The sequence below is a fragment of the Triplophysa rosa genome, linkage group LG1 (genome assembly GCF_024868665.1).
Source record: "Triplophysa rosa linkage group LG1, Trosa_1v2, whole genome shotgun sequence".
NCBI classification, from domain to species: Eukaryota; Metazoa; Chordata; class Actinopteri; order Cypriniformes; family Nemacheilidae; genus Triplophysa; species Triplophysa rosa.
The window spans coordinates 26,535,328-26,559,035 of NC_079890.1; the positions used below are offsets into that span (position 1 = coordinate 26,535,328).

Below are 23,708 nucleotides of genomic sequence, written 5' to 3' on the forward strand. Positions count from 1 at the left end.
TAAACATATGACATGAGGTGCAAGTAACAATAATAGGAATAGAAGCCATAACTCACCGGATTTGAAGTGCAATTCCAACTTACCAAGGTTGCTCGATGGATCGTAGTATACTCGCTTAAAAAGAGAAACAGTTAGCACACAAGACAAACCAGAGGCAAGATGATATTCCACAGTGTGAACAGAAAGCAAGCTAACACGCTATTGCTATGCTAACGGCGTTAAGTTAACTATCACTTTTGGTTTAGACTCTTCCAAGTAAATAACAGGAACAGGGTTATTGAGATATCAGGATAAGTTAGCAACGACAATAATAATTAACGATAATAAAATACACTAATATTAGAGCGAAGTGGTAAGCGCACTGATACAAACAAGCCGCCGGCAGCGATGCAGGAAAAGGACTACAAAATTCATTAGTCAACCTTCAAAGCCCTTCATTATTTAACTCCCTTTCACCTTTCAGACCTACACCTCTCCACATATACTTTATTCCTTCATGGCTGCACTTTTATCTATACCATAATTCAATTTTTAGCACCATTGGGGTCAGAGCCTTCAGCTGCTCTGCCCCACGTCTTTGGAATTCTCTCCCTCTACACATCCGTCAACTGGATTCTCCCTTTCAATTCGAATCACAATTAAATATGAATCTGTTTAGGTTGACATACCCTACATAATTAAATGTTTACTATATCAATTTTATTGTTGAAAATAATGTTTTTATTTGTTTTACTTCTTGTTTTTACCTATTACTTGATTGTATTATTGATCAAATTGTTAGACTTGTATTAATAGTTATATGATATGTAGCGGGCAGAGTAACGACACAGTCACGGAAGTGCCAAGAAGTCCCCGGAGGGTAGATTTATTCACAAGGTTCTATGCACACAGAGGAAAGTGAGTAGTGTTATGGGGAATTAACTCCGTCCGCTGTGGGGGTGTGAATCCTTGTTCCAGTGGTGTTCCGGGGTTGGTAAGTAAAAGTGCCGTGTTGTGATAAGTGAGGACCCTGCCGATCGTCAGTCGCTCTCTGTATGGGACAAGGAGACAATAAGTTAGTCATTCGTTTGAATGGAGTACAAGCTCACTTTCTCCTTCCTTCGCCCAGCTTATATCTGGGAGCCTTGATTGATGGCAGGTGTCGACGATCGGCAGGTGTGCGGGTGTCATTTGTCCGTTTCCATGGCGACGCTGATTGTGCACCACAGGCTCGCCACAGATATTAATAGTATTGATACTTCCCTGTGGATCAAGTATTGATATAAATTATATTTGCTTCTTTTGGTTTATCATCACTTCCTGGGGAGTACCTAACAATAAAGTTCCACACAAAATGTTGATGTAGTTCTTGTCAGCAGAATGAAAATGAATGGGTTTACTGTTGGCTCCCATTGGCTTTGTGCAGCTTTTTTCTTCGTCACTTCTAGATCTTTTGTTTCCCAATTTTTCCCTACAATTAAGGATATATGTGGTACAGAATTTGCTATGCTGGACCATTTGTATATAAATTCATTCTCAGTTATTTTATAGCCGTTCCTTGTTTACCTAGTATGATTTGAATTTCTCAGGGAGTCATCTATCATTGTACAGTGGAATTCTGATTTCGGTAACTGTGCTTTAGAAGTCTGAGTTTCAGTGAATTTACCCCATTTATCAACTGCTTGTCTTACATCATTGTCTATCTGTCTTATTCTGTACACATTTGCTTTTCGCACAGTGATCATTTGAGTTTCTTTCATGCCTATGTCTATATATACTCCTGTAGAACGCCAAATTTGAAGACCCAATTTACACAATGCATCTCTTTCTAACAGATTAATAGGAGTCTGATTTGATATAAGGAAAGGTTGGTCACATGTTGTTTTTTATTTTTATTTATTTACTTACACTGGGCTTTCCGCATATCCTTTTTTTATGGTTTATTGGGCTTTGACCACGACCTCAAAAGTCTACTATCACCTACTCTCTTTCACCTTCAGGCGGCTGTTGCATGGACTGGTGGGGGCAGGCTGTCCAATATCTCACTGTTCAGTCCATTTTCTTTTTGAGCCTTGAATCACATGGTGCCAAAACATCTTGGTTATGGATGTAACCTCTGTTCCCTGATGGAGGGAACGAGACGTTGTGTCGAACCAACAGATGGGGTTTGACTTTAGAACCTATCATCTTCTGACTAGTTTTGAAAAGGCCAATGAATTTGGCGAATGAAATTTGCATGCCGGACTCCGCCCCGGATATCCGGGTATAAAAGGAAGACGGCGTGCTGCATTCATTCACCTTTTGGGCTGTGGAGCCTGAGAGCATCCCTTGACCACTGCCGCGGGCGGCCAGCGTTGTGGCATTGAAGGACACAACATATCGTTCCCTCCATCAGGGAACAGAGGTTACATCCGTAACCAAGACGTTCCCTTTCTGTCAGTCTCTCGTTGTTGTGTCGAACTGACAGATGGGGTTCCTATGGAAAACGCCATGGCGCTGTGCCGCATCACAATCTCTAGCGAAGCGATGCTGACTGGCCCGGGCGTGTCAGATGTGAGCGCTAGCACGAAATTGTAACCGTCCAGTGGAGAGGAAGGAGGACCCAGAGCTTTGGAGGGTGGGGAGCCCCTGCCACCGGCCGTCATGGGTGGAGGCCTTCTTTCTCTAACAGCGAGAAGCCGCCCAGCACCGTAAGGGCCACTGGGGAAGCGTTATTTCCTCACTGAGGAAACACGCTACAGAGACAACTTCCTACCGTAGGGAGGAGTTTAGTGGAGACACCAGCATGGTCTCGCCGGCAGGGGAGAACTCATGGGAGGAATGTGAGGACTGAAGGAGTTTACCGCAAGGTGGAGGTCCACCTTGGGAAGGTCATGGGTTGCCAAGGTGGGAACCAATCATGAGGATACATCAGACAGAACCGCCCTGCTGGGGGGTTACTACATCTGGAGCACTAGGTCCGGTTAGATAACTCAGCTGGTACCTCTGCCCAGCCCGCCCGCAGGAGGTACTTAGTGATGGATGGAATGCCTGTTCTTCACCCAGTGGGGGAAGAAGGGAGGCGAAAATAGCACGCTGACCCACCTAGGAGGGGGGAAGGTGCTTTCGCAGGCGTACGCCCTACCGGCCGCCGGTCTTACCTGATGCCCTGCAAGACTCGAGCTGACAACGGTTTTATGCGGAGGATGTAGAACCTCGCGAAGGTGTTGGGCATAGCCCAACCCGCAGCTCTGCAGATGTCTGCCAGAGAGGCGCCCTGAGCCAGTTCCCGCGAGGAGGCTATACTCCGGGTGGAGTGAGCTCTCACTGCCAGTGGGCACGGGCGGTCTTGGGACCGGTATGCCATAGTGACGGCGTCCATGATCCAGTGCGCCAATCTGTGTTTTGAGACAGCCCTCCCCTCTGCTGACCTCCAAAACAGACAAAGAGCTGTTCAGAGCTCCTGAAGCTCTGTGTGCGGTCCAAGTAGAGGCGCAATGTGCGTACTGGACACAACACGGATGGGGTTGGGTCTTCCTCCCCGGTGGGGAGTGCCTGCAAGTTCACCACCTGGTCTCTAGGGGGAGTGGTGGGAATTTTGGGGACGTAGCCGGGCCGGGGTCTCTGGATAACGTGAGAATCACCGGGCCCGAGTTCTAGGCAATATGTGGACACGTAGAATGCTTGTAGGTTCCCTATCCTCTTGGAGGTGAGCGCCATCAGGAGAGCGGTCTTCATCGTGAGGTGAGAAAGAGCGGCATCTAAACTATCTCGCCGACTGGCTCATCTTGGCACACTCGCGAGATCTGTTGTGTACACACAGAGACCTGGTGCTCGAAGGAGTTACCCATTCTTTGTTGCAGGATTTAGGCCAAAGCATCGGAGTTCTTCTTCCATCCATTTTCCTTTCTACTGCTTGCTGCAGCTGGGTAGTCTCCGGGTTGCTGATTGCTGGTAGGTGTATGCCTGGTTGGGCTTCATCTTGGGTTCTGATACCCTGTGGGCTGTGGTGCTTGTATAACTATTTTTACATTTTTCATACCATTATCCCTTTATTACCAAAAAGTTACATATGTTTCCCCTTTACCTACAGATATGTACTGTGGAGTAACATCATTGTTATAATTAGTTATGCTGTAAATTCTGTTTATCACTTGGTACATTGTGGGCCGTAATCTAAAGCGTTATAAAGCAATAATGTTCCGCCTCCTTCTCATCCTCTTTGTTAAATGAATCCCAGCCTGATCAATAAATAAAGCTGCGGAAAAAATAAGAGACTGTTTATCTAATTTAAAATGTTACTATTTATATGTATGTGTTTAGGTAAAACGGTCATTTTTGTTTCATTCTATGAACTACTAACAATATTTGTCCCAAATTTCAAATAAAAACAGTGTTTCTATTAGCATTTATTTTCAGAAAATGAAAACTGGACAAACTGGTCAAAATAACAAAATGCTCTGTATTTTTCAGACCTCAAATAATGCAATGAAAACAAGTTCATATTTACTTTTAAGCAATACAACAGCATATTTTACATGTACTTAGGAAAAGTTCAAAAAATATTTTTTATTTGATAACCTTAATTTTGTATACAGGTTTATATGTGTCTTGTCATTCTACAGTCTTTCGCATTGCTGTTGGCTGGCCCTATGTCATTTCTGAGGTTTGATTTTATTGAAATACAACAAACACTGGACTGAAATTACCCCAAAATCCATCTAGAAATGCTGATCTGTTGAAAAGTTGGAATGGTCTCTTAGTTTTTCCACAGATGTATTTGGACTTTCAACATAAAACGCTAGTCTTTACATGAAAAACATTTATGTTTTTATGAAAAAAAAAATCTTGTTGTTCATTATCTATCCTCCTGGTAGCATGGCCTTGTAAACTAAAGGTACTAGTTAGCGTGTTGAAAAAATGTTTATATGCTCTCCTACTTGTAAGTCGCTTTGGATAAAAGCATCTGCCAAATGAATACAATTACAAATGTAATTGTAAGCATTACGCAAAACAATTATTACAATTAAAACAATAACTATTTCAACAAATACTCTACACTTTGCAAAGTTACGCAATATGTTCCGATGGCTTGCCAGTTGCCTCAGTTTTATTAATGTTGTATTGTGACCTGCAGGGAGGAATGTATGTATTCCAGTTGTTTGACTACTATGCCTCTAATGGAGCCTGTCGTCTTTTCATCTCTGTGTTTGAGTCTCTGGCCATGGGTTGGGTCTTTGGTGAGTTACAAATAAGATACAAACTTCAAAGAAACAAATAATTAATCTACATATATTATGAAAACAGAAATGCTATGTAGAAAGTGTCACAAGCCTACAAATACAGTATTTGAAAGTCATAAAGTAATGCTCTGTTTCACTCTACATGCCACAGGTGCTGATAACATGTTTGACATCATTGAAGACATGACAAAAACACGACCCAACTACATATTCATGTTGTGCTGGAAGTACCTGACTCCTCTTGTGTCACTGGTAAGTGTCTCTGTTTGAAATATACAGATTTCTATTGGTCAGAATTTTATATACTATATGTGACCCTGGACGACAAAACCAGTCTTAAGGGTCAATTTTTCGAAATTGAGATTTTTACATCATCTGAAAGCTGAAGAAATAAGCTTTCTATTGATATATGGTTTGTTAGGATAGGACACTATCTGGCGGAACAACAACTATTTACAAAGCTGAAATCTGAGGGTGCAGAAAAATCAAAATATTGAGAAAATCGCCTTTGAAGTTGTTAATCTGAGGCACTGTAGCAGGCCATCCACTCACAAAAATAAAGTTTTTATACATATACAGTAGGAAATTTATAAAACATCTTAATGGAACATGGTCTTAATATCCTAATGATTTTTGGCAAAAAGAAAAATCATACATTTTTACCCATACCATGCCTAAGGCCATCAAACGTATTGTGTAACTTAGTTGACACGCGCTGGACGGCTAGTTATGGACGCTGCGCGCCGACGACCCCAAATTTTTCCCAGGTCGCCCGGCGGTGCCGAAACGAAGGGGAGAGCGCCCGCGATCGAACGGAAGCGTCATGGGGCGGCGGCGACGCCCGGGGGACCCCAGAAAAATGCCCAAAGTGCCTAATTTTTGAGTCACGGAATGAAGGGTTAGGCGCTCTCTTGGGCAGAACTACGAGGGGGCGACTCGACGTACGGTCCCAGCCTAAGCCACGCGCACCAATCAGGTTGCGACCGGGCCTCCCGAAGAGCGCCTAAGCAACCCCCTTGCAGCCTATGGGCCGGCTCCGGACCCCGACGTACACGAGAAGCCTACGCGTGCCCCTTGTAACCTATTTTGGGCGGATCTTCCCGCTGGCCACGCCTCCATCCACAGAACGCCTGCGCATCCCCCTTGCAGCCTAAACTTGAGGGAGGCCTGCCCGACGCCCCCGAAGCCTGCCCGAAGACCCGGACGCCACCCGACGCCCCGGGGGACCCCGTCTCGGAGCTGACTGCCTCATTTGAGCCCAGCGGCTGTGTGACACACGCTTAAACAGCCCAAAGCCCTTTTCTTTGACTTTTCGGGTCGAACGTGCACATAAAAGCGCGGTGTGCATCTACACCATGTTTTCTCACATCTGCGATTCACTGGAAGGGCCCAAAATTAGGTAGACAGAGTAAGACCCCTGTCAGTGGTCTCGTTTGCTTTGGCAATGATTTATCCAGCTTAAACCAACAGTAGAGTGTATAAGAGGAACAGCCCTTCACTATGACGTGCATTAAGGCTCACAGTTGTGCTCCAGAAGCTTAAAAATGGTGTGTCCATTAGCTACCTATGGGAGCCGTGCCAAAAGTGTTACGTGTGGCATGTACATTCGTAACTTATTTAATGGGACCTTCATAGGTAAATAATGGACAAAGCCTTTTAAGGGTCATTATAAGCCTAAGTAAGGAGTTATATAGCATGAGAGGCTTAGCCCTTCCCAATGACGTGCATTAAGGCTCATAGATGTGCTCCAGAGGCTTAAAAATGGTGTGTCCATTAGCTACCTATGGGAGCCGTGCCAAAAGTGTTACGTGTGGCATGTACATTCGTAACTTATTTAATGGGACCTTCATAGGTAAATAATGGACAAAGCCTTTTAAGGGTCATTATAAGCCTAAGTAAGGAGTTATATAGCATGAGAGGCTTAGCCCTTCCCAATGACGTGCATTAAGGCTCATAGATGTGCTCCAGAGGCTTAAAAATGGTGTGTCCATTAGCTACCTATGGGAGCCGTGCCAAAAGTGTTACGTGTGGCATGTACATTCGTAACTTATTTAATGGGACCTTCATAGGTAAATAATGGACAAAGCCTTTTAAGGGTCATTATAAGCCTAAGTAAGGAGTTATATAGCATGAGAGGCTTAGCCCTTCCCAATGACGTGCATTAAGGCTCATAGATGTGCTCCAGAGGCTTAAAAATGGTGTGTCCATTAGCTACCTATGGGAGCCGTGCCAAAAGTGTTACGTGTGGCATGTACATTCGTAACTTATTTAATGGGACCTTCATAGGTAAATAATGGACAAAGCCTTTTAAGGGTCATTATAAGCCTAAGTAAGGAGTTATATAGCATGAGAGGCTTAGCCCTTCCCAATGACGTGCATTAAGGCTCATAGATGTGCTCCAGAGGCTTAAAAATGGTGTGTCCATTAGCTACCTATGGGAGCCGTGCCAAAAGTGTTACGTGTGGCATGTACATTCGTAACTTATCTAATGGGACCTTCATAGGTAAATAATGGACAAAGCCTTTTAAGGGTCATTATAAGCCTAAGTAAGGAGTTATATAGCATGAGAGGCTTAGCCCTTCCCAATGACGTGCATTAAGGCTCATAGATGTGCTCCAGAGGCTTAAAAATGGTGTGTCCATTAGCTACCTATGGGAGCCGTGCCAAAAGTGTTACGTGTGGCATGTACATTCGTAACTTATTTAATGGGACCTTCATAGGTAAATAATGGACAAAGCCTTTTAAGGGTCATTATAAGCCTAAGTAAGGAGTTATATAGCATGAGAGGCTTAGCCCTTCCCAATGACGTGCATTAAGGCTCATAGATGTGCTCCAGAGGCTTAAAAATGGTGTGTCCATTAGCTACCTATGGGAGCCGTGCCAAAAGTGTTACGTGTGGCATGTACATTCGTAACTTATTTAATGGGACCTTCATAGGTAAATAATGGACAAAGCCTTTTAAGGGTCATTATAAGCCTAAGTAAGGAGTTATATAGCATGAGAGGCTTAGCCCTTCCCAATGACGTGCATTAAGGCTCATAGATGTGCTCCAGAGGCTTAAAAATGGTGTGTCCATTAGCTACCTATGGGAGCCGTGCCAAAAGTGTTACGTGTGGCATGTACATTCGTAACTTATTTAATGGGACCTTCATAGGTAAATAATGGACAAAGCCTTTTAAGGGTCATTATAAGCCTAAGTAAGGAGTTATATAGCATGAGAGGCTTAGCCCTTCCCAATGACGTGCATTAAGGCTCATAGATGTGCTCCAGAGGCTTAAAAATGGTGTGTCCATTAGCTACCTATGGGAGCCGTGCCAAAAGTGTTACGTGTGGCATGTACATTCGTAACTTATTTAATGGGACCTTCATAGGTAAATAATGGACAAAGCCTATTAAGGGTCATTATAAGCCTAAGTAAGGAGTTATATAGCTTAATCCTACAGTAGAGTGTATGAGAGTCACAGCCCTTCGCCATGACGTGAATTAAAGCGCAAAGATGTGCTCCAGGAGCATAAAAATGGTGTGTACATTAGCTACATATGAGGACCCGTCAAATAAGTTAAGACTGGCACTTCCTGTGACTAGGCAAAACCACAGGAAGTACCAGTCATAACTTATTTGACAGTAGCCTCGTAGGCTTACAGTGGACAATACTGTAAACGGTCAATATTTTAGACTGTAAACAACTTTCTTCTGACAAACCTACAGATGTGTGTCCTAGAAGCACCCCGCATTGGTATATTGCACACCTCAGGCTATTAAAATGCTTATTTTGCATTCAAAGGCACTTTTCACAGAAATTAGTCTCTCACCAGCATTTTCAGCAAAAAACTGCTTTATTCTTGTACAAAAATCTCGGGGCTTCGAATGCTAGTTCGACGCACCCTCACGCACCACATATCTGAAGCCCGTACCCCTCGCTGTACGGCAAGTGCTTGAAAAAAAATCACAAAAAATATTCCCCAAAAATAAACGGCCCACAACCTCACCAAACAGCGTCGATAGAGTACATAATGAGGTCGTACCGACTTCAAACTCTGGGAACTGAATGAGGGGGCTGCTAGGAGCTATAGATTTTGAATCGGGGTCATTCGAAGTCCCTGGGCCGTTCCGGGCTCATCCTACGATAGCCACATGTGAAAATAATGGGATAGGTTGCATGTGTCAGAGGCTCCCGTACGGCCCGCAGAGGCCACAGGAGCCCGAAACCTAACAGAAAGTTGCGTCACGTGGCTCTCGACGACATACCAATAGGGCTAGGTCGGGCTGAAATTAAGTATTTTTTATTATTTTTCATATGTCTCTCTCCCTCGCATTGATCTCTATGGCCATGTGACTGTAAAAGGTCAATTGTTTAGACCGTAAACAACTTTCTTCTGACAAACCTACAGATGTGTATCCTAGAAGCACCCCATTTTGGTATATTGCACACTTCAGGCTATTAAAATGCTTATTTTGCTTACAAATGCACTTTTCACAGAAATACATCTCTGAACAGCATTTTCAGCAAAATTCTGCTTTATTCTTTTACAGAAACCTCGGGGCTTCGAATACTGGTTCTTCACACCCTCACGCACCACATATCCGAAGCCCGTACCCTTCGGTGTACGGCAAGTGATCGAAAAAAAATCACAAAAAATATTCCAGAAAAATAAACGGCCCACAACATCCCCAAAACGTGCAATATATTACATAACGAGGCCGTACCGACTTCAAACTCTGGGAACCGAATGAGGGGGCCGCGGGGAGCTATAGAATTTGAATCTGGGTCACTTGAAAACTCCCTGGCCGTTCCGGGGTCATCGTACAATAGCCACCTATGAGAGAAATAGGATATGTTGCAGGTGTCAGAGGCTCCCGTACGGGCCGCGGAGGCCCCAGGAGCCCGAAACATTACAGAAAGTTGCGTCACGTGACTCTCGACGTCATACCGATAGGGCTTGGTCGGGAAGTGAACTTAAATATTTTTTCTTATTTTACATACATCTCCCTGCCTCTAGTGGTTCTCTATGGGCCCGCAAACCCCCTCGCGCGTTGGCTCGGGTATCCGACGTCTTTCTGACAGAAACCTCCCCTAAGCACGAACGAGCAAGGTCACGAAGGACGCCCGGCTCCTCTAGGGGGCGCCACGGCCGTGAGGGAGAGAAAAAAGAAAGAAGGGCGGCGAGCGAGACGTTTTGGCTTCTTTCGGATGTCGCGCCACGCATAGGCAGCAAGGGGCAGCAAACTACCAACTCTAGGCGCTCTGCGGACGCAAGGGTGGCGAGCGAGACATTTTGGCATCTTTTGGATGTCGCGCCACGCATAGGCAGCAAGGGGCAGCAATCTACCAACTCTAGGCGCTCTGCGGACGCAAGGGTGGCGAGCGAGACGTTTTGGCATCTTTTGGGTGTCGCGCCACGAATAGGCAGCAAGGGGCAGCAAACTAGCAAGTCTAGGCGCGCTGCGGACGTGAGGAAGACTATGGCAGAGTTAGGCGGTCAGGGGGAAGCGAAAGGCTCCTCGTGCATGCGGTGATGAAGATTAGGTGGTGAGGGGATGAGTAGGCATTTTGTGGCGCGAGGGTCCACGCCCGCAGCACTTTGCCACCCCTTGTGGTGTCCGTTCAATGCCTCTCCGGGAAAACGGCCCCTAAACTCCGATAAGGGAAAAAAGTCCCAATCATAATAAGAGTGAGCGAGAATTTGGCATCCAATTCAGGTATACGAGCCCTTCGTCTGACTAGTCGACCGATGGCAATCTATATGAATGGACAATTGTCCACGATTTACCTAACTTCCCTTGCATGTATTTTTGCCGATTACTAAAAATGTTCCCGTGCTACTTAAGACTGGTTTTGTTGTCCAGGGTCACATATAATGAAGCAGGGGTAGTGCGTGTCTCATGTGCTTTGTGAAAGCACAAAAACGTATCACTATTTGGTGTATTTTCATACATTTTGATCTTGTTGCATGATACACATGTATTGTTAAAAAAATAATGTTTATTATACAACATACATTTAGCTAATGCACAGGCCGACAGGGACCACTTATAAATGGCCAGAAAGTTTGCATCTGCTCAAATAACAGATCTATACAACCAAAACCCCTAACATTTTTTGATAGTTTCTTCTCAGTATGTTGTCATAATGTATAAATAATGTCATAACGTGACAGTCATGATGTCTTAAATTACTGATACTGTAATAAGTATTATCATAAGGCGGTAGTTTTAATGCTTACCTTGAAGAGTTACAAAAAGGCACTCTTTTGTGGCAGGCAGGGTGGTGCCAAAAGGAAATACTGCCTAGTGTCCCTGTGCATATCGCTCATCTTCAGTGTACTCATTTAAAGGATATGTTTACATCTACTGAAGGAAAACACGTTTACCTCTCTAGCACAAGAACAGATTTGGGATGCTACCTTTTGATTTGAGGTATTTTGGCTCAAAACAAAATGGCGGTCTCCGCAGAATATTCTTTCAAAGTTTATATACACGAAGACAATGATTTGATGATTTATTTAAGATTTTTGTATTTCACATTTAGAAATTCATTGCCAATGTTGATCTATTAAGCTATAGGTCTGTCTGCACCTGGGGTTCCCTTTAACCTAAAAGAAAAATTAACTTCAGAACAGGCTCATGTGGTTTGAAAAGTGAGGCCAAAGCAATTCGATCGTCCCCTGGTGGCTGGTGGCAGTATAGGTCATAAACCCTTAAACATATTAGCACATTCTCAGACCTCAGCATCAGTACTCAGATATCCGATAAATGTTTAGCCCAACCGCCACTATTGTATGTAGACTACAAAGCACTTTTTATTACTTGTATATCATCATTATGCTGTCACACTGTATGTTATCATAACTTTTACTGTCTGTTTGACTTAAGCGTGATAAAAAGTGCATTTACAACAGGATCTGTAGATGATTGCTTTTTTGTTGTAATTTTTTGGGAAAAATACAGATATGTCAAGAAAAATATACAGATTTATCAAAGTTTTGGTATATATCTGTATGTACACTGAACGAAATTATAAACGCAACACTTTTGTTTTTGCCCCCATTTTTCATGAGCTGAACTCAAAGATCTAAGACTTTAAAAAAATTAGAATATCAACATTTTTTGTCACTCATTTCAGGAAGTGAAGCCCATATATTATATAGATTTATTACACATTGTTACACGCCGGAGAACCTACCCTGGTTCAGCATCCGCGAAACACGATACCCTCAGTCATAACATCCATATAGGTTACCGAAAATGCTAGGCTAAACCGTCAATATGCAAAAATACATAGTCTAGGGCAGGGGTCACCAACTAGCGGACTCCGGTCCAAATGCGGACCGCGAGATGCGTCCGTCCGGACCTCAAAGCCTTTTGACATAATACATAAATGAACGCCATATTATATTCTAATGCAATCAAATTTATACCAGGCACATCAAGTTCCGCTCAGTAGCAGTTTGGGTCCTATGGCGCCACGGACAGTTAACATACGCGGCACGCACTGTTTCTACGTTCAGACATCGATGAGTGAAGAGAACCAAGACATAGAGACAGACTCGCTGCACAGCGCGCAGACGTAGCTCTCAGTGACTGAAAAACAATGTCTTTTTCAAAAGTTAGAAAAGTTGACGCTGAAAGCCATGTTTTCCGAGATGAATGGCTCGAGAGATTTGCATCTATTCTTCATGCATCGACATGCACGAGACCGGTTTGTCTCATTTGCTCGGAGTCTGTTGCGGTTGTCAAAAGTGGAAACCTTAAACGGCATTATGAAATTAGACAGAGACACTATGAAGAAACTTGTCCGCAGCAGTCCGAGGTAAGGACACGGAAAATAGATTAGCTCAAAGCCCAGTAGTAGCGATCTACACGGGTCCTCCCTCACTCACTTACTGCCCAACAACGAGCATATGAATGTTCCCTAAGAATACAGTGGATCTTAGGAAAACATAACAAGCCCTTTACTGATGGGAAAGTAGTAGAAGAGTGCATGGAGGCTGCGTGTGAAACACTTTTAGAAGGAAAATAAAGACATGAACTAAAAGAAAATATTAAACAAACCCCCCTTTCAGCTGCACCAGCAACAAAAAGAGCTGAAATGTTATCAGAGGATGATCAGTCACAACTTGATGCTGCTATTTGTTAATCTCAGTTCAGCAGAAAACAACACTTTAGTTTTCTTTTAAAGTTGTTAATGTTGAAATGAATGTACAGTCAGTGCAGGTTTAGAGATTAGGGCATTTTGCATATTTTCCTTCATTATATTGTTGTCAGACATTGTAATGCCGTCGTACAGATATGAAAAGACATGTTTATTTCTTTGGTCTGCCAAAAACCATAAATTCATGTTTTTAGGTATTTAATTGTCCGGACCTAGGCTGGTAAGGAGGGTTTGTTTACTGGACCTCAAGCGATTTTAGTTGAAGACTCCTGGTGTAGGGGTTACAGTTTACAACCTAACCAGATATTCCCTGCATGCAACTTTCCCTGCAGTGTGTGTTCAGAACTTGAACTTGTGACTATATCAGTTATGTATGTAATGATGTATGGATACTAAGGGAGACCAACCCGAGAAGCTCGCTTACCTGGTGTCGGCGCTCGGCCTTCTGGGTGAGCCCAATCCTTGCTGCCTCGGAGTGGCTAGCCCTCGCGTCTTCCTCACGCATCCACGTGCGATTTAGAGCATAGCTCGCCGCGACGATCCCGGTGCAACATAAAGTCCAAATGTAAACCAAAACATAACAAAACGAATAAACAAAAGAAACTCTCTTCATTGGGGAAAGTAAGTCCAGGGGAAGTCAATAGGGTTGAACATCCAACAGCCGTAGACTCGACAGTCTCACGCCAAGCAGCATGCCAAGCTGCACACCGCCATTGTACTGCCATCTCATTATGTGCACGCCCCGCTGGTATTTCACCTGCTGTGACTCATTAATTCATGTCTGGCCACACCTACCAGTCAGCGGCTCTCTTACAGCTCCCACATCAATATGTACTTTCCTTAACTTCCACTAATCTCATAACACACATAGAGTGAAATATTTCAAGCCTTTATTTCTTGAAATGTTGATGATTATGGCTTACAGATAATGAAAACCCATAATTCAGAGTCTCATAAAATTAGAATATTTACATTTACATTACATTTAGTCATTTAGCAGATGCTTTTATCCAAAGCGACTTACAAGTTGGGTAAACAATGGAAGCAATTGGGTCAACATTAGGAAAACAAAAAGTATAAGTGCAATAAAACGTCTCACAAAGCCTACTACAGTGTACAGAGCTAAGTTTTTTTTAATATATATATATACATAGAGTAGAAAAGATATAGAAGTCAGAAATGATCAGTCAGGTGCTGACGGAAGAGATGTGTTTTCAGCCGATTCTTAAAGATGGACACAGAATCTGCTGATCTTGTAGAAGCAGGCAGATCATTCCACAAATGTGGAACCGATCCAGAGAAAGTTTGTGAGAGCGATTTTTTTTACCTTTTTGGGATGGCACCACAAGACATCGTTCGTTTGCAGAGCGTAAGGATCTGGCGGGTACATAAGTCTGCATTAGTGAATGAAGATAAGGGGGTGACAAACCAGTGGTGGTCTTGTAGGCCAGGAGCAGAGTCTTAAATTTGATGCGAGCGACTATAGGGAGCCAATGTATCTTAATGAAGAGAGGGGTGACATGTGCTCTCTTCGGTTCATTGAAGACCACTCTTGCAATACAGCGGCAATATTACATAAGCTCAATAAAAAAGGGATATTTCAAACATAAATGTCAGGCTTCTTAAAAGTATGTTCATTTCTATGCACTCAATACTTGGTTGGGCCTCATTTTGCATGAATTACTGCATCAATGTGGCATGGCATGGAGGCAATCAGCCTGTGGCACTGCTCGGGTGAAATGGAAGCCCATGGTTGCTTTGATATCAGCCTTCAGGTCATATGCATTGTTGGGTCTTGTGTCTCTCATCTTCCTCTGTGGTGTTTGTTGAATAAACACTCTGAAAAATAACTGTATGAACTGGCGTGTAGCCTCTTTTATTTATCTTACACACATACCTCCTTGTGTTGTATTACTCTTATGTATCTGTGTTTTTTATGTTTGTTATTATTGCCATCTAGTGGACAATAACAGGAACATCAACTAATCACTACATCTCCGTTCTTTTGAAAGAAAACACAAAATGTAGTGCATAAACAACAGAGACAATTTAACACAAACGTATATATTGTCACTAAACCGCCATTTAAAACAAAAACAAAGCATTTGTTTAGTTCTTTTCAAACGTAACTAGGCATAGTCATTTACAAATTCAGTCGATCAGGTTTCTTTATAATACGCCATGATCTTCTTAGTATAGCAGAGTCATCATTGGTTTCTGCAGAATGACCACTATCCAAGGGAATGGAAGAATACTGAATGCGTGGTGGTACTTGTTCTTCAGGTGAGACCAGAATTTCTTCTCCTTTCTTGTCAGCCAGTGTGTTGTTTGTTTCTTGTGTCTTAAGAAGACTTCTGCGATTCCTCCAAAGAATTTGTCCATTCTCTGTTTTGACAACATATGATCTTGGATTTACTTCTACCAAAACAACAGCCTTCTTGTCCCAGCAGTTTGCATCTTCTACTCTCACAATGTCATTCGTTGATAACACTTTCAGCATCTTTGTTTGTTTGTCATGGTTTGTCTTTTGTCTCTTTTGGAGAGCTTTCTGTTACTGCCTTACAGTTACACTGCCCATGTTGTCCTGTTTTGTGTTCATTCTTAATGGAAGCGTTGTATTATCTTACGATTCATTAAGAGCTCTGCAGGAGATGCACCATGCTCAAGAGGTGTTGCTCGATAGCTCAGAAGATCTCACATTCCAAAGCAATTGTAATGACAGTACTGACTTGCGTATACATTTATGCGGTCTTAGTCAACTCATACCACAAACTGACGTGGATTTGAGGGGGTGTGGTTACACGAGCCGTTTCAGGCAGGTCTGGGTGAGCATTCGCTTTTAGATAGACTGCATCTTTTGTACAGACACTTTAATTTTTGCAATTTTACGTGTCTAATACATGCATGGGCAAATTATAACACACCAAAGACACAGAAAAAACGTGTTCGTGCCATATGACCCCTTTAAAATATATTACCTCAGGTGTTATGAATGAGTTAGGCTGAATTTAAGGAGCTCATTTTCAAATTCTGGTCAAATTCTGCAGGTCAAAGTTTGTAACTGACCTCCGTTCAAAACTCTCTATCACCTATATGAGTTTTAGAAGGGTAGTACTGTATCATCCCAAATTGACTGAAGCGCAATCGTTTCCGTAGGTGAGCTTTGATCGCTCAGCAAATTGAGCGCTACATGGGCAAAACTGTGACCGTGTGAACTGTCCAGCTTTGTAAACTTACATTTTTCCGTTGAATGGATGTATTATTCGGGTATTTTTTAGGATATGCACTTCTTTTTTAACACATTACTCACACTACTTATACTAGAAATTGACATAGAATAGTGCATAAATGCGCAATTTGGGATGCACCTAAGCTCTTCAGGATTACTAGAAACTTCAAGGCAGGTGTGGTTGGACACTGTCCCTCCAGAAATTGAGTTTGACAGCTGTGGTTTAAGCTAACATGCCTATTTTCTTTCTCGTCCTTTCCTCATAATATCTATTTCATTTGTGTTTATTTCAGGTGTCTTTTATAGGTTCTCTGGTGCAGTACAAGCCCTTAACATTTAACCGCTGGTATGTGTACCCAAACTGGGCGTATATATTAGGCTGGTTTCTGACCCTGTCCTCTGTTCTGCTGGTGCCTGGGTGGGCACTGGTTAGACTGATCGTTGGAAAAGGGAGCCTGAAAGAGGTAAAGCTAATTAACTTATTAACAAAGAAAATGATCTAATATTACCAGACCTCTCTAATACCAAATCTTTGTTTTTCCTCTGTATCTTAGCGATGGCGTGTTCTATGTAATCCTGATAGGATCCTTCCTCTTAGCTGTGGGCAACAATGTGAAACACAAGTACTGACTTGCTCTGCACAGGTGGAAGACACAGAGACACATCTTTAAATAGACACTGAAAGACTGTTTAACCACCATGAAAACCCTTTAAGGAGTCGTGGACCTAAACCAAACTTTTTTCACCTGCCAATGACGCAATCAAAAAGTGTACCAGCTATTTCCTTCTGTCTATGAATCACTGAACACAATACAGTATATAGATGGTTTCATTGGATGCACACGCTGGCCTGAAGTTAACTTCCGGTCTGTCTTTCATATTTTAATGTATATTAATTGTATTAAATTACATTAAAACTACTCAACAGTTATTGATTCTTTGCGGAGGCCTAGCGGAAGTTAAGTTTGGGCCACATAACATTTATGTTGCTGACGCTGAAACCATCTATACATTAGAGTAAGATGGGATGGGTAAACATTAGTTTACAGACTTACAAATGAATCCTTATGAATATCGTAATAGCGGCATTAGCACTTTGTTATGTTGTATTTATTTGTCATATCAATGGCATTATGTTTTCAATTGCATTTATTAAAGTTTACTTGTTTACTTAATATGAAATTACATTTCTTTCTGTGTGATTTCTGCTGCCAACAAGTTTAGGAGAAACAAGACTTTAAACTCTTAAAATGAATAACATTTCTCCAATTGTTTAACTATCATGTAATATTTGCTTTGTTTGCCGTAGGACACAAAGGCGTTTTCTCCGACATGCTGTGACTGACAATAGAATCATAAAATACACCGAAAACGCAAAATAATTACAAAAGGAATCAATTGTATTTGTCAGATGTAATCCATATCTACAGAATCCATTTGACTGCGAAGAACAGAACCGAATCCAAGCCTTTATTAGGTGATCTTCATCTCCATCCTGAGCAGCCACCATTAGCAGCAATATCGGCGCTGATACGCTCGCTACAAATTCAAAAGTTTCCGCCGGCGCCAGTGTTGCCAGATTGGAAATGTCTAACTATCCTAATAGAAGCTCAAAACTATTGTACACGAGTCGTATTGAATACAGCTATTTATTTAGACCAAATTTTTTAAACGACCGGGAGAAGGCTTTGGTGTCATTGCCTGAAACAGGTCTTGGCCATCCTGCAAAACTGGGGTAGAGGTCTGCAAGCCCGTCGGATCCCGATGGGGCCCGACACGGCGAGTCCATTTGGGTCGGGCCCAAATGGGACCCATTTTTTTTTCAGATCGGGCTTGGGTCGGACTCGGGCTCATTTAGCTTCTCTCCTTTTATTATGCCCATATACTTGCAGAGCAGTGATCACACATAGGCTACTGTGTGAAATATGTTATATTGATAGATATATTATAAATATTATACATCACCTAAGCAATACGCACACGGCCACGCGCACGCATTAGCAATAGCGGAGAACATCTCTGAAGCCTTCAACAGTGGATGCTATTGTTTTCTTCACAAGGCGCACAAATAAACCCTGAAAGATGACCACCGTATAATGCCTACAGTTCCACGGATTTATTTATTTTTGTATTGGGCTCCTATTTAAAGCTAGCCAGTTGGCGAAAAGTTCTTTAAAACATTGTCTCCGTACATGTCTATAATTCAACGGATTTATTCATATTTTATTATTATTCAAAGCAAACCAGTTGGCGAAAAGGTCTTTGAAACATTGTTCTTCAGTTACTTAACATCAAAGGAAGGTAGGTTTTATTTACTTATTTGCTCCTGGATCATGTAGCTTGGCTATATGCTCTACTGCATGCCGTTATGCTTTTCACGAATTCCTGTGAGACTGTGTTGGCTTTTCTGTAATGGACAGTCTGCCTTGATATTTGTGGGCATGATTGTCGGTGGTGATACTTATGTTTCAGGCCTATAGTCTAATAAAAGTATACCTCTTAGTAGCGTGTGACTGTGTGTGTGTTTGCGAGCGCGTGCGTCAGAGTGAGCGATTTTGGTCTCTCGGGTCGGGTTCGGGCTGAAAAATTGCAGACGTTGTCGGGCTGGGGCCGGGTTGAGGGCTTGAACACCACGGGCCAGGGCCGGGATAGGGCTGGATTTTTTGGCCCGTGCAGGGCTCTAGGTCCTTTTCCCACTTCCCCGTTCTGTATGTTTTTTTGTCTGTGCTTACTTTTATGCTGTCCCATAGACTCTGCCTTCCTCTTCGCCTTTCCCCTTTCTTCACCTTCCTTTTCAGGACTGACCTAAGCACCGCTGCAGTGGGCCGGGAATGCTAACTTGTGCTCGAGAGATGATTGGCTGAGCAGACGTACCGTGAGGCATGCGTAACTGCACGTTTACGTTCTTCTCATAATCATGACGCTAGACGTAGGATCCACAGCTAGATCAATAGCTGTGTCTCGTTTCGTAAGGCTGCGTCCTTGTGTCCTCCAGAGGTATCATCCTCTAGGATGCGGTATACGGAGGATTCTCGACTTAGACATCCTTCGTAGGACATACTGGCAGAAAAGGAAACAGGAAGTACCACATTGCTATGACAACACGTTGCACTCGCACACCTGTCAAATTAATTAAAATGATTTCTACATGATTTAAGAGGTAAAACGTTGGTTACTTTCTACCCCAAACAATGCCAAAAGAGTTAAACAAATAGAAAATGTTTGCCTTACTGTTTCAAAACTTTAAAAATCACAAAACACTTGTAAACCTATTTACTACATATGCCTGCTAAGATTAAAAGAACGTGACACAAATTATAAACTGTTAACATTTAAACAGCACATATTTGATTGAATGTGCAGCTGTTGCCGTTTATTCAAATAACAGATGTTGGCCGACGCAAAGAATTGTGGGTTATCTCTAGCAACAATGGATACAGCTCATGTATCCTCCGAATTCCTGTCCTATCAAAGAAGGTCGCAATTGAAGGGTGCCTCCGGAGAGTCCTACCTGCTTTTATGAAACGAGACAGCCTCGATGACGTAGCAGCCTTCAAATAAGACCTCTGGAGGACGCAGCCTTACGAAATGAGACACAGCCGATATATCGCATATACACACATTAGACACGTGGACGCGTATTTGCGTGTAGAGGCGTAAACCTAAGACTGCCGTTGTCAAAATAAAAGTCACATCAAGCAACGTAACCCTTACCATTTTTATTTTAGCAAGGCTTTCCTTGTTTACTCTTTTATATTAAGGATTTGCTTTACCACGTTGCTTTAAACATGATGATCATTTTTTATACATTTTGATATTCAGAAAAATCTGTTAAAAATATAGCATATATGACACACTCTTATTATAATGAATTTGAAAATCTTCAAGACACAATGGGGGACATACAGTTAAGATTCAAAGAAGAATGTTATTCTCATTGAATGCTAGTATGTTATTATGGAATTCCAAAAGTGACAATATTAAAAATAAATAAATACAAAAATAAATCCATGAAGAAATGTAAAAAAGCAAAAATAAATGAGTATTTATACTTTTATTTCCTTATTTATGAGTAATTATACATTTTTTCACGCTTATTTATTTTTCATTTATTTAATTATACATTTATTTATTTCCACTTTTATTTATTTCCACATTTATTCACGTATATATGTATTTATTCCTACATTTATTTATTTTTAATTTATTTATTTATACATTTATTTATTTATGTATTTCTTTGTCTGTATGCTAATGAGTGGGGGCGTGTTTCACCTCAGACATTAGCAATCGATCTCAGAGCGGCGGTGCTGAAACTTTGAGGCCACAGGGACACCTTGTGGTGTGACCAAATGAAACGAGGTTGACGAAGTTGCATAGAGAAGGCAATCTAGTCATTTAATATCACCCTAATTTTATGTAGATAGGGTTACCACACATAGCCTACATACTCTTTATTAGGGACATTGCCGTAAAACATTATCCGGTCGAGATTTCTAAAATGTCTTTGCACAACAACAGGTCTGCTATGAGACACTTGGAAGAATACACTTGGACATGGAAGCACGTGAAATTATCCACTAGTGATCACATTTATTGTAAATGCGCTGGATGGAGCTGATAAGAACTTGAGTTGTTTGTCGATGAGACTTGCACAAACCAGCTCAGAACGCCGAGAGAAACCAGGGCATTTCACTGAAGTCTACGCAAGCATTATGATCAGTGCATTTGAAACGCGTCTGCAAATACAGTTTACATTCGCGTTTCCTAACTTTGCAATGCATAACACGTGGCATTTCGAATGCTTAAATTATAACGCATATTTCCATAGGTGTAATTTGCGGGTTGACGGGTGGGTCATGTCCCCACCACTTTTTGCCCAAGTCAATTTTGTCCCCACCACTTATTGGAAGAAATAAAAAATACGGAGTGTCTATTTACCGTTGCTTTGTAAGCAGAGGCAATTTCTAACAACTCCGCCCATCAGTTTCAGATTGGAATAGACAAAGTGTAAGAAAGGCACACAAACATCAACTTCTCCAGTGGCGTAGAGCATAAAGCGTGTGTTACCTACTTCATGTCGTCGTGGGTTCGGGACTACAGTCAGCTGGACTTTTTCCCTGTCACATATCAGATTGTAAAGGTATTTATTTGTAATAAACGATGAAAATATTTGAAAATGGCTTTTAAAGTCATACATGTACCAAACATTTTGAGCTTAATTGCACTTTGATGCTATATATTCGTCCTTATTGTTCTCGACATGCCGTTGCTATCGTCGATTGCAAGATTAATTACATTTTGATACTTGATAGAAAACTCCAATGGAAAAAGTCACAACATTGTAGTTTCATGAATTCAAAACAAAATTTAGAAAGTTTGTTGTATATTTGTAGCCTATCTGGCAATGCCCGTATAATAAGTGAAAATAAGATTTTTTTAAAGATATTATTTTTCCATCTGTTTCCCCTGTATAACTTACTTGAATGTTTGTCCTTATTAGCAGGGGGTTCCCAAACGTATCAATCCTTGACCCAGCAACAGGTAATCTGTGTTAAACACACATTTTTAACATGGGGAAAATACATTCGTTTCAGTAGTTTTTGTTTTATCACAAATTAATACGTTTAATTACGTACGGCAACAGCCATCCTTACATATAATAAAGCACAACATGCTTTAAATGATCTATTAATGAAAACATAATATAGTTTAAAAACAAATGGAAGCAGATCTGCTATGTGGAAATTTAGAATAGTGAGTTTAGCGAATTCGTACGGTGGCGTATTGCTGCCACGCCATCTCATAATAATTACACATTAATCTATTACGTGAAAGTGACATGTTTTCTAGCTGGACATAGGTAAAATGTCATGTTTTCGAACCACGGCCCGCTGTACGGTACACTAAAAAAATCTGTAAAAATAGGGCACAATATACTGTATTAATATGAAGGAATTTTCTGTATTCATTTTTACAGTTGTTTTACCTGTATTTTACATTTTGCACTGCATTAAATTGCATTTTAGCATTAACGGAAATGTCCATAAAATAAAGGAAAATGTACTGGTAATTTTCTGCAAGTACTTTATCCGTTTTTTTACGGGATTTCTTTTTTACAATGTAGCCAAAATCAAGAGAGTGATTATCTAGTTGTGCTTACGGATACAGAATATTTAATAAATGTTTGATTGACAACAAATCCAGCCTGAATACATTTCAGATGTAGTAGTTTATATCCACGAAGCTTCCCATAATGGTCTAGTTCATCAACAAGGAATAATGCCACTTCCAATGGGTCCGCTCAGCTATCACAGTGATGATTGGACCATATTCGTTGCCACGACTTACCAAATAACGTTTATGGGACGTGACGAGTACATCCCAAGAACCAAACAATTAAAATCGTTTTTATAATTGTATTTAAACACATCCTCCCTCGCATGGATATGTATTATACAAAATATGACAATTAATAAAACTTAACACAGCACTGTACATCAGCATTAGACACTTTATTCAGATAGGCTACTGAAGACTTCAACTCAATGTAGAGGATTCAAAGCAGATATTTATTGACAAAGATAAATAAATATTATCTTTAAGCTTAATATTACATTCTTGTTTTACCACAAGTTTAGCAGGATGTCCGTTTTTAGATACAACTATCAAAAGCTTCTTCAGTCACACTCGCAAACATCAGGGTCCATTCATTTAAACGTGCCAAATCGATCGAAAATAATTCAAATATGTGTTTACTCTCACATCTGTGAGGTATAAAGAAAAAAAGTTAAATAATCGTTAATGTTTTAATCATGCCAGAGTGTGGCTCTTGATGTGGTAAAAGTCGATCTTGAAGTTCAAAAAATCTCTCAGACAAAGAAGGTTCAGGTGTCAAGGAGTTAACTTTATTTGATCAGGCCAAACAAAGTGAGATGTCCCCAGTCATCTGAAAACCAAGTGTTTTCCAGCCTGTAGTTATAGTGAAACTTAGGAAAGGAGGTGCTTTCCTAAACCAATCAGGAAATTCCCTTTACCTTTTATTTTTTATTATCCAATCATTCTCGTCTGCCACTATTATTTTCTAGGCAACAAGGTTTGTATCTAATAGTGGAATGTCGACCTT

General features: G+C 41.5%; 1 protein-coding gene across 3 annotated transcripts; it reads left to right on the plus strand.

Annotated features, from left to right (window-relative positions):
• Positions 1 to 1,026: 1,026 nt before the first annotated feature.
• On the plus strand, positions 1,027 to 17,745 carry LOC130560297 (sodium- and chloride-dependent GABA transporter 2-like). Of its 3 annotated transcripts, none has more exons than XM_057344012.1 (5): positions 1,027 to 3,912; positions 5,096 to 5,198; positions 5,353 to 5,453; positions 16,876 to 17,046; positions 17,137 to 17,745. In XM_057344012.1, exons 2-5 carry the CDS (start codon positions 5,102 to 5,104, stop codon positions 17,251 to 17,253), a joined length of 486 nt encoding a protein of 161 aa, XP_057199995.1. In that variant the 5' UTR covers positions 1,027 to 3,912; positions 5,096 to 5,101; the 3' UTR covers positions 17,254 to 17,745. The 3 variants fall into 3 exon arrangements, with proteins under 3 accessions (XP_057199995.1, XP_057200003.1, XP_057199987.1); XM_057344020.1 differs by having other exon boundaries at positions 1,027 to 1,846; XM_057344004.1 differs by having other exon boundaries at positions 1,027 to 5,198.
• Positions 17,746 to 23,708: the final 5,963 nt, after the last annotated feature.